This window comes from Grammomys surdaster, unplaced genomic scaffold, assembly GCF_004785775.1.
Source record: "Grammomys surdaster isolate TR1022 unplaced genomic scaffold, NIH_TR_1.0 278, whole genome shotgun sequence".
In the NCBI taxonomy this organism is placed as follows: domain Eukaryota; kingdom Metazoa; phylum Chordata; class Mammalia; order Rodentia; family Muridae; genus Grammomys; species Grammomys surdaster.
The window spans coordinates 1,918,250-1,936,457 of NW_021604719.1; the positions used below are offsets into that span (position 1 = coordinate 1,918,250).

An 18,208-nucleotide genomic window follows, 5' to 3' on the forward strand; every position below is an offset into this window, starting at 1 on the left:
ATGATAGGGTAAAATAAACACTATTCTCTTTTTTTATGATGTATGTATTTCATTTATTACAAGTATGCTGTTGCTGTCTTCAGACTGTGGAGGGCATCAGATCCTATTACAGGTGGTTGTGAGCCATCATGTGGTTGCCAGAAATTGAACTCAGGACCTTTGGAAAAGCAATCAGTCCTCTTAATGGCTGAGCTATCTCTCTCACTGTATTCTCTTAATAAACAACAGTCCTTTAAAATCCCTTGATTTGGGATGGTAGTAAAGCAACAGAATCACTAAATTTTGAACCTGTTGCCATAAAAAGATATGAAGACTTTTGCCATCGGAGACAACACATATAATGTATGTCTAGATATTTTGAAGGCTTGAGACAATATTATCAGATATGTTAATGTTTAGTATTATAAAAAATACTTGCTTAAAGATAATTCAATATAATCCTAGAAATACTACTCAGTTTTTTTTTTTTAATTCTGCAGTGATCGCGAAGCTAGTGAAAGAAAAATGAGAGATGAAGAAAACTCACGCTCCCGGCCCACAAATGAAGCAAAGGTTGTGTTTTAATTAAACCTTCAATATTAAATATTGGCCTTATCATCACCCTCAGTATTTCACCTTCCCTTATAGTCCTTAAATAATAAAGATACTAACTTTTTTACTTGAAAATTTTGTTTTGACTTTTTTACTTTCTGTCTTAATATGATACACACACACACACACACACACGGATATATCCTTTTAAAAATTCTTACAGAATTCTCCTATAGTGTATGTGAGTTATTGTCTTTCTGTTTAGCAGAATTATGGATTGGAAAACCAAAGGACACAGCTTTCTTTCACAACTGCATGCTTATATTTGACACTGTACATGTGAACGGAGGCTCTAGACAGCTTGTTGATATTGAGTATCATGACTCACATAGCAAGCAGACATCTCAAGCCCTCTGTTTATCTTCTCTTTGATGTCTTTCTCTGTTTTCTCCAGATGACTTTCCAGGCATCTGTGAATCAATAGTATGCATGTATTATAATACTTTCTCTCTTTGCGTATCAAGATTCATAATAAAGCAGACATCTTTGTACAGTCATTCACAGTGACCATCACATTTTTAGCACAGATTGCTGTGAGAGTCTCCTTGGCTTAAGAGTGTGGAACCATCAGAGGAGGGCAAAATCAGTAAGAGGTGAGGGGTGTCTATCAAGTCTTGTCTTATGTACCCTTGCCTTTCAGGACCAGTGTGGAGAAGTTCATAACACACCAGAAGATGTCAAACCTAGGCAGGCCAGGAGCTCTTTGCCCTCCATCCATGAGATCAGTGAAGTGAGTACCAGCCCAGAGCCAAAAGATATCTCCTAAAGCTGAGTTTGAGAAAACCACCATCAACAAAGGAAAGCTCATGTTCATCTTCCCTTTCTCATTTACTAGGATGCATGCAGTGAGTTTCGAAATCTCATGAAGAATGAAAAGTTTATATGTCCAGAAATGGATGACCCAGTGCATGGTGCTGATGGAGCCATTTATCAGAATAAGTGCTACATGTGCCGCGATGTCCTGTGAGTACAATCGTTATCCTCAGAGCCAGACAGCAAGGAACTCACATTCTTACAAATTGCTCATTGAATACATGTATGTGAGTCCAAAGAATTCAAAAACATAACCAAAGGCCACAAGTTAAGACCACTTGATGCAGCAGAAAGAGTGCTTGGGTCTGGAAATGGGAAATAAAGTTGTGTGTTCTTACCAGGGTACTCATTCCAAATTCTTATTTTTTAAATAATTTATTTATTTTTTCTTAAATCATAATTCATTCACACAGGGGTTATAAACACAGAAAGGCAGGATGTGGGGAAGGGGATGACACTGGAGCATGGGTGTTCAGAAGGAATACAAATATCTTTCAGAACCGGGTATTGGCTGGGTGATGGTTCAGGGGACAGGTCACTATAACTCTGCCTATGACTCACTTGTCCTTATCTAAGTTGGTATTGTCTGCCAAGGCTACCTATTTACAAGATCTATGACTACTCAGGCTTGTAAATTTCCACAAAAGCTGCCTGTTTACATTAGCTTATAGCCGTCTGTTTCAATGTTTTTCCACTGAGACCCAAGACTTGGTATTAGTATACATGTATGACAGGCCTATTGCTGATTTTAGGGCTATGGCTGATTTTAGGCCTTCAGTGTGTAAGCAGGGCTGCCCCTGACATCTCCTCCCTTCTCTAAGTATAGACTCTCATTCCAAATTCTTGATTCAAAAGAAAAGCCATTTTAAAAACATAAGTTGTAGACCTTAAAATACATTAAAAAGGATCTCATGGGCTAAATGATTTGATTGATGGACAAACACATTTCAAGCTGAGTGGACACAGGTGGTTTAAAGCAGTCATAAAAACAACATCAATATACCTTAGGTGTCCATAGAGGATGGCTTTTGATGGATTATCAGTGTTGCTCAGTATTAGTCACCTTTGTGTGTTTTTAAAACATCTCTTTCTGGTCATATCCTGAAGGAATGTTCCCTCATCTTTCCCCAAGACTATCTATCTTTCCATGAGAAGATACAGAGCTAATTGTTGTGAATGTTCTTTTTTAAATATTCTTTTCTTTCTTCTTCCAGTGAAAAAGAAGCTTTGGAAAGGTCAGAGCTTCAAGAAAAGTCCTCACACATTAGGTCTACTAAAGAAGGTGGTCCAGAATTTTCCAGCTCCTCTTTGGTAAGAAGCTTCTCCTTGGATTTCTCAGGGTGGCTACCCTTTGTTCTTTGGGATTGGTAAGCCTGGCAGTAGCTCAATAGCAGCTTTTGAAAAGGCATTGTAGTTATTTGTCTGGAGCAGCATAATGAGAACCTTTGTTTACAAGTCTTTGCCATATGCACAGGAGGTAGTGTGGCTGAGAAAAAGAAGCACATTTTTTCATGTATTTATTTTCCATCACAGAAGATAAAGACCAGAGTAGATCTTGGGGAGATAGAGAGACCAGAGCTAGGAGGACCTAATTTTTTGAGAATAGAATCTGATCTCATAGAGTAATCAGTACCTTGAAGCAGCAGGCCCATACAAATGTTCATTTTCAAGGTAATTAATTTAATTAATTTTTAAAAGTGAATATTGTTCTAGCATGGTTTTTGTTCTAGAATCCTCCCTAGAACCATGACCAGCTTACTAAGCCTCATTTTCTTAAAGTGTCCTTTTTACTGATTTATTCTTGATTTCTTCTTGCATGCTAAAATTCTCTGGTTAGAAGAAGCCAAAGCTTATATGTCCACCCAATATGATGTCAAACAATATGTGCATTTGAATAATATATATCACAGCCCTCTTCTTAATCATCGACTCAGATGCAATTAGGAAAACTAATGCTGCTCCAATCCCATTACAACCTGTTAAAAGTTCTTAAGAAACTCTGCTCTCCATTTTACCTGTGCAGGACTCTGACATGTGTAAAAACTACCGAATATTACCCAGGATGGGTTATCTTTGCCCAAGGAATTTAAACCCTGTCTGTGGTGATGATGGCCAAACATATGACAACCCTTGTATGCTCTGTCATGAAAACCTGTGAGTACCCTTATTGTACATCTCTACTTCCAGTGTAGAGGTTTCCAGCTGTAATGTTGCCAAAATTAGTGCACTGATATTAAGTACAACTATTTAAAGGTATCTATTAACCATCAGCCCAAAATTCAAAATTTGTGGCTTATCCTTCTCATATTTAAAACAAAAACTATATAATAGTATTTCTTTTATTACAATTGTATTGTTTCTATTACTTTATAATTTAAAGTAGTAGGAGATCAGAGTGGTGGTGAGATCAGAATAATTGGAGAACATTTCTATAAGCCCATGCAGACTCATGCAGATTCATGAGAGTGACACATGGGAAAATAAAACCATTGAAAACCATCACACATATGATTTCTGTACCACCTACAACATCTATAATAACTATATGATAGTCATTGGTTTCCCATAACCTCTAAGCTTTCCTCATAATGGACCTAAACCATTCAATAAAAAGCATACTAAGATAAATGACCTATATGATGTCTGTTCTAAGTTTTCCTATTGTCTGGACATCTTGGGTGATTATCTCATCCTTGACGTCTCAATTTCTTTGATGAAGAAATTGAAGACAATTCCTTAAGCTGCTGAGTTCACTGGCTACTGAGCAGAACTTGCATATGAAAGCATAGTTTAAGTCCAGAGTGTTTCATTCTTTCACCAATTGTTTTAGTGTTGTCAATTTTCTTCTCAAATGTTGACTATTCAATAACTTCTCATTTCCCCTATGTACATCAGTCACCTTCTCTCAGTTTTCCTGTGACCAGTTTTCTTTGGAAGTATGGTGGCTATGTTTCATAAGCGTGAATATGAACTGTATGCTTACATGCCATTTTACTTGTAAGTACACAGTGGTGATATGTCCCGTTTCAACATCAAGTTTTAAAACCTGATGTTGACTCATGTTATTGTCTTACTACATAGGTGAGCCTGATAGAGACCTCACATTTATCAAATATCACAACACTCATCATACTCTTGCTTTTCTGGGTCTAAATAATTGTGGATTTACTACTGTACTATTATCATCTCCAATGAAGTGGTTCCACTCCTGTTTGTGAGACTGGAAATTCCTTTGATAATATAAAAAAGGTGTATAATGTGTGGATTCAACATCTATCAGCTCATGGGTTCCCTGAATATATCAATGGAAATCAAATATTTTATTAAGGAATGAATTCACCTTTCCAGGAATTCAGTATATATACTGAATTCTACCCCTAAATCCTTCATAGACTTTTTTATTATAAACCTAAGAACCTTTATCGTTGGCATTATTTAATCAAACTTTATATTAGCTATGCCAACTCAAGGCAGCCCTCTAATCAAGAAAGCTTCATGGAATTGCTCTCATAATTGAAACTTAATGCACTTCAGGTGCATGCTTCAGCTAAAGAAGCTGAAACTAATGCTTCTTGTGAAGACTCATGCTTCTCATGGAAGAGAGACCAATTTTTTTCTAAGGGGTTAGATGAAGCTATAGCGGAACAACTTCATATTAAGCAATGTCCAAAACAAATTCTACTTCTGCAATAGACAATGGATCCTTCCCTGTCACCAGAGATGAGATGTGGGATCTTCCTTTATAACATTTCTTAAGTGAAGGGTCTTTAAGTATCTTGAAATTCTCTCAAATATTATTACATGTTCTAGAAATAACCCTGTATTGTTCGATTTTGTTTTATTGTCTATCCCTAAAGTTATATTATAGATACATGATATAATCAAATTTCTCCATGGGAGCTAATTTTCTGTTTTAAGAATAAAGTCACATGGGCTAGTGAGATGGTTCAGCTGGCTGTCTCCACCTGCCTACCTGAATTCAATCGTCAAAACCTACAGTGAAAGCCACAAATTGGTTTCGAAAAGTTGTCCTCTGACATCTATATCTGTGCCATGCTACGTGAGTGTGAGTGCTCATAACATACACACATGGACACACACTTACATATACACATGGACACACACAAAGTCTAAAGGAGATTAAAATTTATGAAAGATCTTTTTATTAAGAACCTATTGACTCTATCATGGTTGAAATGTGGTGAAATAGGTTTAGAACTACAAAATAAGTTAGGAACAAAAAAGGGAGAGTATGCGTGATTTACTAACAGGGAAATGGATATTTCAATGAATATCCTCTGCTTTAATGCTAATTCCAGTTTGCATGGTACTCAAATATTATCTACATTTTGTCTCATTATATCTGCGTATTTTCCTATCATTGAAATATCTCTTCTTTTTTAGGATGCGTCAGACTAATACACAGATACACAAACAAGGGAAGTGTGAAGAGAGCAGCAACTTGGAAACAGTATCTGTTGGCACACCTTCATCTGTGAGTGCACTGACATTTAGGGTTAAGGTGATAGTTGCTGTTGGTCCTGCTTTGCTTCTATTGGGAATTGTCTGGCCAGAAATGCCACATTAGCAGGTCATATGACTCCAGAATTGACTATATTATTACAGGTTAATTAAACAATGATTAAAGCTTGTGGTAATAAATATAAACCAATTATAAGATGAGACAAAGACCAAGAGAGGCAGATATTAACAGCCAGATTGAAACTTCTTTGTAATACTCAAATCTCCATATAGCAAAGAATTTAACTTTCCTTGGTGCTAGGAGATGGCCTCCTATTTCAATACCTAACAAGATATTTGAACATGCATTATTTACTTGGGAATTCTCTCTGATGACTGTATCTGAAGTCCTTTTCCCAAGCTAGATGATATAGAACTTGATAATGTAGAAACCTCTAAATGAAAATATTGTGTTATAATAAGAAAAACATGAGTTTGATTTCTTGTTTTTGGTGTTTTCATATAGGTTATTTCTAGTGAATCACATCTAAACTCTTAATATCTCAATGAATTATTGAAAACATTCAATATACATTGACTTTAGAATATTTGTGACAGTGCATAAAAATTAATGTCATTTATCATTATATTATTATTATTGTTGTTGTTCTTATATGAAGAAATAACCCAAAGAAGAAGGAATTTAAGAAAAAGTCTTAAGTATGAACTTAGAAGAAAAAAAAATGTGTTCACAGTTATTATTTAATACAAATAAATGAATTGGTTCAATTATATTCAAGAAAAATATTTATTTACATCTAATGAATACTATTTAATATTGATATTACTTAGAAATATTAGTTATTATATTCCATTATGATGCCACAGAAGACTTGAGAAATAACAAAATTGGTAAATATCTACTTGATTTGCAAACTAATCAAGCCTATTCTCTGGCATGGGAAAGTACATGTGGGGAGATTTCTGGTCTCAGATCAACAGTGGGAAGACACACCATAATTTGCTGAGAGGTGGAACCTTCTAACTTCTTCCAATGTGAACTTGCATTTAATTTAGCTATGCTAGGCCTTTACACACCCATAAATATCAATTAAATCAATTTTAATCCATGATTGTTTGCCATTTTATTTCATATTAATTCTTAGTGGCTTACTTTATATTGTATCCAAAGAATACACTCTTCTTCCTCCTAATAATCCCTCTTAAATACATATCTGAGAACAATGAGATCCCAGTAGTTTTCTGAAAGCTCAATTTAATAGAATAACCTAGGACCATGCTTCTCTGTAATTTTGTCCTGTGTAGGTCACTTGACAAAAACTACTTTATGTAAAACTTACCTGTAGATTATACAGAAATAAATTTCTTTTAATGAAGGATTGTACCAGAGGCATGACCTTGACAATTTAGAAAGCCACTAAATTGTGAAGCACATATCCTTATCTGTGAGATGCTGCTAATGGCAGTGTATATTATCATGAGGGAATACACAATTAATAGCAAAGTTAGGCCATGTTTGCTTTGTGTCCACTTTGATATTTGGTGCATAGTATGTACTCAGGTAATAGTTATCACAGTATGTGGAATGTGAGCATGATTTAATAATAACAGTAAATAATAATTTAATATCATTGCCTTATGGTTCAACCATATCCTTGTAGTTTCAAGGAGTTCTAGCACCTAACTTATTCATTTTCATTTCCAGGAAAAAATGATGCAATGACTGGTGAAATCACAGAGAAAAAGCTAAGCCTCGATTCTGACCTGCCTGCCTTCACCACCTGTGTATATAAAGAATTCTTCAGACTCTTCGTTTTACTATAGAAAATAATGCAGAGCTGTTGGTATTGGACTAACTGGTTTTCAGTCTTTCCATCTCTTTCCTTCTAGACTCAGTGATCTGAGGATGTGGAGAAATCTCCACTCATTCTGTGCTCTGGAAATCTGATCACAATGTTGTCTATCCAGCTGCCTGTTTAATAAAAGTAAAAACTGAGCAGAACATCCTTTTGGGGATTTGTTTATCACTGCTAGATAATAGGAATATTTTTAAATAGTGGCTGAATATACAGTACCCCTTGTCTTGCTGAACACAGTGGTAGGCAAGTTGCTCCCATAATTGAAGAGGTAGAGCAATATGGGCTCTCAGGCAGCCAATACATGTATGAAGCTACCTGTTAGCATGTCATACCCCTACTTAGTGTCTGTATTTCCATAAATATCATACTTCAACTATATGTTTTATAATAAACACAATCCACTACTTTCTCATGCCTAATTATTTAACTCTTTATAATTGGTTTTATTTTTTAATTTTTGAGATTATGCCATTGCTTTCTACCTACAGTGTGGGAAAGACTAAATTGATGAATCTACAAATATATGTAAAACTCTAGAATGACAATCTCCAACATAAATGTTGTATGAGTCATATACATATGTATAATTTAAATTTTGAGTTGTTAGTAAAACAACTAGGTAAAACTAATTGTAATTATGTTATCTAACCCTATATATCACTCACTAAGTCAAGTAATATAAATGTTTTATTTAATAAATCTTTGATACTGGTATGTATTTTCCACTGTTAGTACTTCTACTTTGGACCAGTCATGTTTCAAGTGTTCACTGGCCACATGGAGCTGTAGGTGGCTATAGTGGATAATGCAGCTATACCATGGAAAATCTGAATATCTGAGAAGGATACATGTATTAGATAGGGATGACATGAAACAAAACTTGTGGCTTCAGAATGTCTGCTGAATTCTGCTCCTCTCAGAGTCTAATTGCTGGTGTTCTGTGGTTGTGGTAGGTACCAGTTTCACACCAGAAAGCACAGAGAATCTCACATATCTCCAGCCACTCTCAGCTACAGACAAAATGTTCACAGTGGGACTGACTTACTTGGATCTAGGAAGTTAATTTTGTATTTTCTCTCTGCTCTTTTTGTTTTTATAAATAAATCTCCACTAAGCCAAATATAGAATTTTATGATTGTTGTTGTCCTTTGTAACTGAATGAAAATTAGTCATTCTTTATGCTGTATTTTTCTGTGTCATCAAGAACAAAGAATGGATGATCAGTAACCATTTGTCAAGCATTGTTGAGCTATGTTCCTGGTAATTTTGCTATGATCAGGATTGATTCAGAGATTATCTGATATGTCTCCTTCTTGGTCATATGTAGGAAATCTGGAAACTCTCCTTCATGAGCCTTTGAGAAATATGTTTGTCATGTCATTTTTAATCCTTTATTGATGTCTAATCAAGAAAACCTTTATATTTCATAATAAATTCAATATGCATAAAATTCCTTGATTTAGCTAACATATTTATCATAAAACTTTGTCTCATATTCAAATTCATTAAGAATATTGTATGAAACTACATTTGGCCTATAAGCAATATTTGAGACACAGATAAGTTTAGCCTTTAAATTTAAATCTTAACCGCCAAGATGTTTCCTTATATATGAAAATGATATAGAATAACAAAAGAAAAGAAGCAAGATGACATGTAGTTACAGCTGTAGAAAGTGAGCTGAATTTGGAATGTAAGGCATACTAAAACCCTGGTATAGATCCACCCAGAAATGGATCCTTCAGTCCTTCCTCCCTAACTTCCACAAGATTCCCAAGCTCTGCTTAATGTCTGTCTATGCTTCTGTTTCCATAAGTTCCTGGGTAAAGCATTTTTTGGTGACAATTAAATAGGCTCCTCTCTGGAAGTACAATAGAATGTTATAATAGTTTCAGGGCTAGACTCTCTCTCTCTCAAGGCATGTGTCTCAAGCTGGGCCAATCACTGGTTGCATAATCCATCAAATTCTGTCCCATCATTTACCCCTGCACATCTTGTAGGCAGGATACATCATGGGCCTAATGTTTTCTGGCTGGGTTAGTGTCACTATTCCTCCAATGGAAGTCTTGCCTGCTTACAGGAGATGGCTGCTATATTGTCCTTTTGATGGTGTCCTTGCCTTATAGAGGATTTTCAGTTTCATGAGGTCCCATTTATTAATAATTGATCTTAGTGCTTGAACTGTAGGTATTCTGTTCAGGAAGTTTTCTCCTGTTCGAATACATTCAAGGCTATTCCACTATCTCTTCCATCATGTTCAGTACGTCCAGGTTTATATTGAGGTGTTCAATTCACTTGTACTTGAGTTTTGTGCTGTATAATAAATATGGATCTATTTGTATTCTTCTGCATGCAGGCATCAAGTTAGACCAGCATCATTTGTTGAAGATGTTTTCTTTTTTTCCCATTGTATAGTTTTGGCTTTTCTGTCAAAAATCAAGAGGTATCCATAGGTGGGTGGATTTACTTTTGGATCTTCAGTTAGATTCCATTGATCAACTTTTCTGTTTTTATGCCAGTATCGTGAAATTTTTATTATTGCTCTGTAGTACATCTTGAAATCAGCAACGATGATACCTCCAGAAATTTTTATATTGTCATTTTAAAGTTATTCCATTAGTGTGACATATAACAAGAACCATAGATTTGAGTGCTGTGAAACACGTCCAATTATTAATAAATATCTAGCCTCTTCTCTTAATATTAGCTTTCCTGAGATTTGGAAGGGTCTAAAAATGCTAAAATTATTCTGATTTTTTTTCTCCTTTACAGGATTTATTTTTTCCTAAAGTCTTCAGGATTAAATACTGTTTACAGACTACTAATTGCAATATGAAAGCATCTTTATCTTATAAAGTTTGTACTTAATTTTACACAGTTGACATGTCATTTCTGTGGGTGTTTCTGCTTCATTTCTCAATGATTATGTAAGAAATACAGTGGTCATCATTAATACCCTAATGTCTCAAGTTTCAGAACACTTGAGTATTTGCAGTTATCTTCTTGAGCTTGTATAATTTAAGTGACTTTGCCTGGCTGTGGCATTAACTACATTAGAGAAAGAGATTGGCCATTTGTTTTCACCTTGTGTTTCCAGTGTTCCTTACCCGTTTTGACCAATTAGAATCCTAGACTCTACACAGGGCCTTTGTAACTGACCAGAGCAGTGATGACCTGTTAATGAATTTTGCAGCATATCAAAGTAGAAACATGAGTTATTTACTTTCGAGTGGAAAGTAATTTCAAAGTCACTTACTTTTAACAATGAGTGAGTCTTTCACTGTGATCCTGTGACATCTGCATTAATAGCCATGGTTAAAAGCCATCAAAATAAAAGCACAAAGAAATTTTTATAATTGCAGAGGGAATTAATGATTTTCCATGTTAACAAAACACTGTTGCCAGATCTGTTTCTACATCTGTAAACCTTCCTAAACAGTAGAATGTCTCTTCTCTCTGAATTGAGGAATACATCATTCATCTAAGACTACTACATTATTGTTAAAGTAGCCTGCATTGTAGTTATGACACACAACTAGATGAAAACATCATTAGCATACACTGGTTGTACAGAAGTACAATGTGTACCTCAAAACATGATTGAATATTAGAATAAACAATGTATTTTGTGTCTTTATATTAGTTTAAAAGTGAAATTTGTAACTCAACATTTTTACAGTTTCACTTAGGCATGTAGTGTTTGGAGCACATGAATCCCTCCATTACCCTCCTTTGTCACCCTACTGCCAGTCCCCTTTCTTACCAACAGTCTACCCTCTACTTCCTGTGTTTATTTCCTTAACCTACCTTCTGCATATGGAATTCTCTTTCATGTTTTAGATTGCCCAAATCCATTACAGACTCTCCAGTACACTTATAGATAGTATGTTAAAATATTAAATTGGAGTAAGAGATAAGTATAATGAACAACAATTTAGTATTAATAAATTAACATTCACGTATGTGATGGGCTGTGATTTAAAGAACAGAAATATAAGCTTTAAATGACTATTTGAAACTAAGAAAATGTGGTAGTTTATTTTTCATTGAAAACACAGAAAAAACAATGTATACCTCAAAACATGATTGAATATTGGAACAAACAGTGTATTATGTGTCTTTATTTGTATTAGTTTAAAAGTGGAACTTGTAATTCAACATTTTTAACACTTCTTTCTGACTTGCCTAACTCCATGTCATTTGGGATTTTTTTTAAAGTCTATCTTATGTATTTTCTTCATAGATGGAAACAAAAGAATTTTTATAGGAATTCCACTCCCCTCCCAAAGAAAAACCAAGAAAATACATGCAACAGTGGGAGCTCCACCATGCTAACACCGTCCCCATTAACAATTCAAAGGCTCAAGGTTGCCTAAGGGACAAGGATGCACCCACTGCAGATGACATCTCTGGATCTCACATACCACGGCAAATCACTGCTCCAGCTTCCTGTACATTAGGTGTTTCTTTGTGTTTTTTCATTCTGCCTGAGAAGTCTTCACTCTTAGGAACATTTACTGTGTCTGTAAAGTTTTGGTTGTGCTCCTTCCAACCGCAGCACGTAATGCTCACATGCTGCCCTGGTTGCCCTCTCCAGTGACCAGTTCCTGCCCTCCACAAGGCCTTTCAAATATCCCCTGCTGAGGTCTGACCTTAACCTAACTAAAATCATGATGGACCTACCAGAACCTGCTCATCCTAGCACACAATGCCCCAGCGCCTTCTCCTACGCAGCTACTGTCCTCTTGAGAAGTCCCAATACTTGAACTTTAAAGAAGAAGTAACAGCTAAAAAGGAACCCATTCACTTCATCTCCTCCTTCTAAGGTGGGTCAACTGTGGCATGGAGCATGAAAGGAACTCAGTTGATATGTTTGGACTTATGGATTTTATTGTTGCTGCTCCATCCCTGAAGAATCTAGAGGGAGATTGTAGGATAAGACAGTGATATGCTTAGCAAGACCATAATGCCCAAGGTTGTCTCAAGAGGATGCAAAACAGGAGCCTCAGATATTCTGCCAAAAATGTCCAATTGTCATGGAAAGTGTTATTCTCCAGAGACAGTTTAGTGTCTTGGTTTGGGAGTCGGGGTTCCCTGAGATATGGTGGTTTCTTTTGTTACTCAGTATCCGAGAATACCCTAAAGAGTTTAATATTCAGTCAGAAGATTCTTAGCACAGCTAAATTTGGCTGTAGTGTCACTACCTTTTCCTTGATTTAAAGATCCCATCTCTATGTCATAAGAAAATATAGACTTCCTTCTCCCTATTGCTTCAGAACTCTAGAAACTTCTATGTGACCCAACTTGGTTTTTCACCTTTTGAAAAAATAAATGTGAATAGAATTTGGGGTATGGAGTATCCATTTCAAGAGACATAAAATATCTCTATACTAAAATAGTACAATTGTGCACACAGAATAGAAACTTATGACCTGTCTATTTTCTGAGTATTCATACTCATTTTGTGACTGAGCTCATTAATTTTAATCTTTTAGGTGATTAATAAAGATCTACGTTTTCCTAGGTATTTATTCTTAAATTGGGAGTGGAATAGGTTCTAAAGTGGAGTTTGCAGTGGGCTATTATTTTGAAAGTTGTTTTAGCATTCTGATTATGTTCCCCTGAGTAATTGTATCAAAATGTGATATCTTGGGACAGCATCTCAGGACATCATTTCACAATTACACCAGAAGGAAAAATGGTCAAATATTTCCAGGTTCTGTTGTCACTTTTGTTCTCCATCATGTTCCACTTGATGCTCCTGGCTGGTGAGTAATTTGCTTTTCCTTTAAGAATGCAAAGTTTTGTGAACACTAATTAACATTGTATTGTACAGGAATATTTGAATTAAAATGATTATAGTGAAAATTGTCTATGAATATAGATACAAACAACTACATTCATGCTTTACTATACACACTTTTAGAGAGACAGTGCAGCCTGATCTGGATACATAAAGTTTTGATTTTCCTATATGTTATATGGAGGTTACAGGACCTAATGCGAAAGAAAGAGAAAGCAGTTGGGGAGGTAGTGACTGAAAGTGACCAGCAGTATTTCTTCATCCAGAGCACATCTCAAGAATATTTGGAACTGTCCCACAGTGATCACCAGTGGCTCTGGTTCCCTGTGACCTCTAGAACAGAGGTCATACTGGGAATCTCAAGCAGAACAGAGGTCTCAGTTTTTCACACATTTTCTGGAAGTTGCTGAATGTCCACTTAACAAGGTGTTGTTTTCCTCCCAAAGCGCTTGATGCCCTGGGCTCACAGCGTCCCCACTGGTGGTACACTCATTCCCTCTGCTGACTGTTTACAGAAACAGGAATGTCAGCCTGCATTTTACAAAGGGATAAATAAATACATAAATGAAACAGTGCTTTTAATTACTTCGAGATTACTTTGTAAGGAATTTGAGCTTTCTTGTTCTCTCAAAAGGTTAGGTTATGGTATATCAGGGATTAAATTTTGCAATATATTTATGCACTTTCTAGCTCCAGGTGCTCGAGTTTGGTGGCCTACACGTGGACTTATTAAGGTAATCGCCTACTAGATTTTCTAGGACTCAATTTAAATCCAATTTTTAAAGGATTATTTTAATTGTACAAGTGTTTTGCTTGCTCCTGTGTAAGTATACTACATATGTGCATGGTGATCACAGGAAACAGAAGAGAGCACTGAACGTTCAGGAACAGAAGTTACCAGTTGTTATAAGCTTTCATGAGGCTGCTAGGAATGGATTCGTGTCCTCTGCAAAAGCAACAAGTGCTCTTAACCACTGACTTACTTCTCCAGGCTCTGAATCTAATATTTTAATTTTTAAAAATTTATTAATTTATCTGTTCTTTGAGAATTTTATACAGGCATAAAACGCATCTTCATTTTGCCTATTCCTGTCCCCTATCTAACTTCTTAGAATCTCTATGGTTCTCTAAAAATTGCCTGTCTTCTTTCAGTTTTCTTGTCAGAACTCACTGACTCATACTGCTGGTGCCAGTATGTACATGAGCATATGAGAATTCTAGCCCTACTGTTGTTTAGAGTCTAAAATGAAGTGATCTTAGCTGGAAACCTACACACACACACGCACACACACACACACACACACACACACACACACACACACACACACAAATACCCAGTGGTGTTTAGAAACTCTTTCTGCATAATGAGTCTCCATTGGCCATGTATGAGGCGTTCTTTTTGTTCTTAGAGGACCATGGACTTGAACATTCACAAAGTTACTTTCACGTAGTTGTTCTTTTATGAAAAGGAATGGTCATATCATATTCTACTTTGTCGAAAATATTGAAAGCAGGAATCTCTTTGATTCTGGAAGCAGAAAAACTGTAAAGGAATGAAGAATCTCTGTGCAGAAGCTCAAATTGTGTTCACAGCTCCTATATGAGTAAAACAGACGAGTGATGTTTTTTTCTTCTTTTTGATTATCCTGCTCAGCTTTGTGTATATTTTGGGGCCAACACATATGTGATTAGTGAAATAAAGGATAAGCATGAATAAAAGGTTAATTCTTTTGCATTTTTATAGATTTGATGCAGAGTAGTCTTTCACTTTACAAGTGTTTGTGACTTTAGCTTTACTTCAGTCATGAATTTAAATGTTTTCTTTTGTCTCACTATAGCTTACCAGGCCTCTAAAAGTTCCTGGCCATGGGAAATGATACTTATTAAACAGAGTGTAGACTGAATCTACTGCCATTACTTTATCTGTAGATATACTGGGAGATACTGTGGTACTGGAATGTGATTCTGACTTAACTGGATTCCCCTAATACAATCCATAAGAAGCCTGTTGTTTGACCACAGTTCTAATTATCTCTTTGTTTTTGTTTCCACTCAATTTCAGATCAAATGTCCTTATAAGAAAGTAAATTTGAATTGGTTCAATAAAACAGTGGACCCTTGCCCTGACCTAAAACAACCCATCTGTGGCACCAACTTTGTAACCTATAATAATCCCTGCATCTTGTGTGTTGAGAGCTTGTGAGTATTCTTTGAAGGGAAAGAAAAAAAATGTAAGCTTGTTGGTTATTATTTCTGTCCATGTTGCTCCAACCAAGTTCAGCAGCCGTGAGGTCAGTCTTTCTCTACCATTTGGGGAGACAGAAATCAGTACTTCCTTAGATGAGCCATTGTAACAAAAGGTTCTATTGGCATATAAGGTAGACACATTAGACTGAATGATGCTCCTTATGTGCTTCCTCATACTCCCAATACACTCATAATGGAATTTGAATTCCATTTCATAACGAAGGGATTTGCCTACAGAAATTCTAGAACTCCTGCAATCCCCACCACTTGATTTTAGAATAAAATTTACCTTTATCTTCTGTTAGATATTTTCTGCTGACTCTGTGTTTAAAACCTTGAACTCTACTAGCAAACAGCAGACTTTGGTCCACTGCCCATGACTAATTACTCAGATCTTTGGATTTCCATGACAGGAAATCAGTCATTAAACACCCAGATTGCAAAGCCACCATGATGTTAGCTTTTGTCTATGTGAGGCAGTATGTTTCACAAGAAGCAAACCATTCCTTGTGCAGTCAGACTGCAACCCTTACTCTAACAATCCTTTCTCATTTTGAGCAAGGAGCAAAGGAGAGATGGCATAAACCCTGAGTTGGCACAGTAGTTTCCATTTTCGCCAAAGGCTGAGAGTGTTGGCTGAATCATTGATAGCTTTTCCACCTTATACATCACAAACTCAGGCCCAATCAGAGAAATTATTTTAAAGAAGTTGTAGATCTCTTCAGTGGCCAATGCCCTGGCCCTTGTCCTAACTAGCTAACGTTATAGTCTGTATCTTAACTTTCCCAAGGAAAATTTCTTAATCAAATGCTTATTATGCCTTTGTTTAGGAAATCTGGGGGAAGAATTAGATATTACCACAATGGAAAGTGCTAGGTGAGTGAACATGGATGGGTAAGATGATATTTTCCTTGATCTCCAGCACAGATGCTTCCTTATTGTGCCTAATTTCTCCTTTTGCCTTTTTTTCTTTTCATAGATTCCTGGTGATGAAGAGTTATTGGAAGCTGACACCTGGATGGTCCTTCTGTGTTTTCCTTAGTGTATGAACTATCCTAACCTGGAAATGAAGCTCACTTTTATAGCAGCGTCTCACAGGTTGGAGGACTCTGGGATCACTCCCAATCTCTACAAATAAACAAATGTTCCTGAATATCTTAATTTGTATCTTGCGTCTCTGTCTCATATCTTAGTAGTAGAGCAGATTTGAACATTTAAACCATACGCCAAAGGCAAACAGTAGGTTTTGTCAGCTCACCAACTTTATCACCAATGGCCTTCTTTATGTAAAACATCTAGGGTTTCCCCAGAACGAATTCTTCTTTATTTTCTTGTTATTTGAAAAATTAATTCAATTACAGAACATTGCTGTCTTCCTGATCAATCCCTGATTCCTGGCTTTTGTAAATTTCTCCTTAAATATTTATTTGCGTTTTTATTATTTATGTCTCTGTGATATGTAGTCTTACTGTGTCACCTCTGCGGACCTCATGTCCCGGCTGGTCTCGAACTTGAAATGCACCTGCCTTAGCCGCCTAGGCAATGGCAATAACCAGAGTTATTTCATTGTGTCCAATTTGAATCCTCATCTAAGCCTTGATACGGAGGCATTGATATGAATCTAAAATGACCCTGTGTCTTCACTGGCCCTACTTTTATCCAATAGAAAAAGATTACATTGTTCATGTCTATAAATGTCTCAGTGGTCATTTCTCTTGAATTCTAAAGACTCATTTTTATCCTCTAGTACACATAAGAATATATGTCTCTCCGAGTTATAATACCTCATTTGTGTGCATACCACATACTCACACACTTGTTTTCTAATAGAGCCAACAGATTGATATGCATTCACGTGCTGCCATCTTTCAGTAGCTTGGTCACATCTGGCCTGGGAGAAAAATCACTCTATCACTTATCAGAGCTCTGTAAGCTTAGGTCGGGTTGATAACTTTATGGTGCCTAAAGGCTACAGTGAAAAGGAAATCACCTTAGATCTCCCATCTTTAGATTTTGAAAGGAAAGAGCCTTGGGGGAAAGGAGATATTCGGCCTTCATAGCATGCCAACTCTTATTACTTTACATACTTGGTACAGGAACATCAAGAACTCTGAAGATGAAGATTATTTCTAAACGCTACTGATTTTATATCACATTCATTCATCAGTTTTTTTAAGATTAGTTACCCCACGTTAATGTCACAAGGTGAATTTCTTTGTTTATCTTAATCAGGCACTATTGGAAGCCTGTGTAAGATCTGGACTCTGTTACCTCTTTAATTTGTGTTCTTTTGTCCACCACGGGAAGTAATCAGCAATTTCTCTGCCTCTGCCTCTGCCTCTGCCTCTGCCTCTCTGCCTCTGCCTCTCTGCCTCTGCCTCTGCCTCTGCCTCTGCCTCTGCCTCTGCCTCTG

General features: G+C 36.2%; 2 protein-coding genes across 2 annotated transcripts in view; both read left to right on the forward strand.

Annotated features, from left to right (window-relative positions):
• Spink5 (serine peptidase inhibitor, Kazal type 5) overlaps positions 1–9,202 on the forward strand; it is a 59,116-nt gene extending 49,914 nt beyond the window's left edge. The window contains exons 26-32 of the mRNA XM_028777198.1: positions 480–552; positions 1,232–1,321; positions 1,427–1,554; positions 2,619–2,715; positions 3,428–3,558; positions 5,809–5,899; positions 7,592–9,202. Of these exons, the coding sequence (XP_028633031.1) occupies positions 480–552; positions 1,232–1,321; positions 1,427–1,554; positions 2,619–2,715; positions 3,428–3,558; positions 5,809–5,899; positions 7,592–7,609 (628 nt within the window). The 3' untranslated portion in view covers positions 7,610–9,202. The remainder of the gene's footprint in view (positions 1–479; positions 553–1,231; positions 1,322–1,426; positions 1,555–2,618; positions 2,716–3,427; positions 3,559–5,808; positions 5,900–7,591) is intronic.
• Positions 9,203–13,443: 4,241 nt separating this feature from the next.
• Positions 13,444–16,671, forward strand: Spink14 (serine peptidase inhibitor, Kazal type 14 (putative)). Its single transcript, XM_028777119.1, has 4 exons — positions 13,444–13,513; positions 14,239–14,282; positions 15,611–15,747; positions 16,626–16,671. The coding sequence occupies exons 1-4, from the start codon at positions 13,444–13,446 to the stop codon at positions 16,669–16,671; spliced, it is 297 nt and encodes a 98-aa protein (XP_028632952.1).
• Positions 16,672–18,208: the final 1,537 nt, after the last annotated feature.

Excerpts from the sequence above, each read along its gene's own strand:
- Spink14 (XM_028777119.1), top strand. The coding sequence starts at position 13,444 with ATGGTCAAATATTTCCAGGTTCTGTTGTCACTTTTGTTCTCCATCATG. Across the intron at positions 14,283-15,610 it reads CTACACGTGGACTTATTAAG|ATCAAATGTCCTTATAAGAA; the intron begins GTAATCGCCTAC and ends ACTCAATTTCAG. Across the intron at positions 15,748-16,625 it reads ATCTTGTGTGTTGAGAGCTT|GAAATCTGGGGGAAGAATTA; the intron begins GTGAGTATTCTT and ends GCCTTTGTTTAG.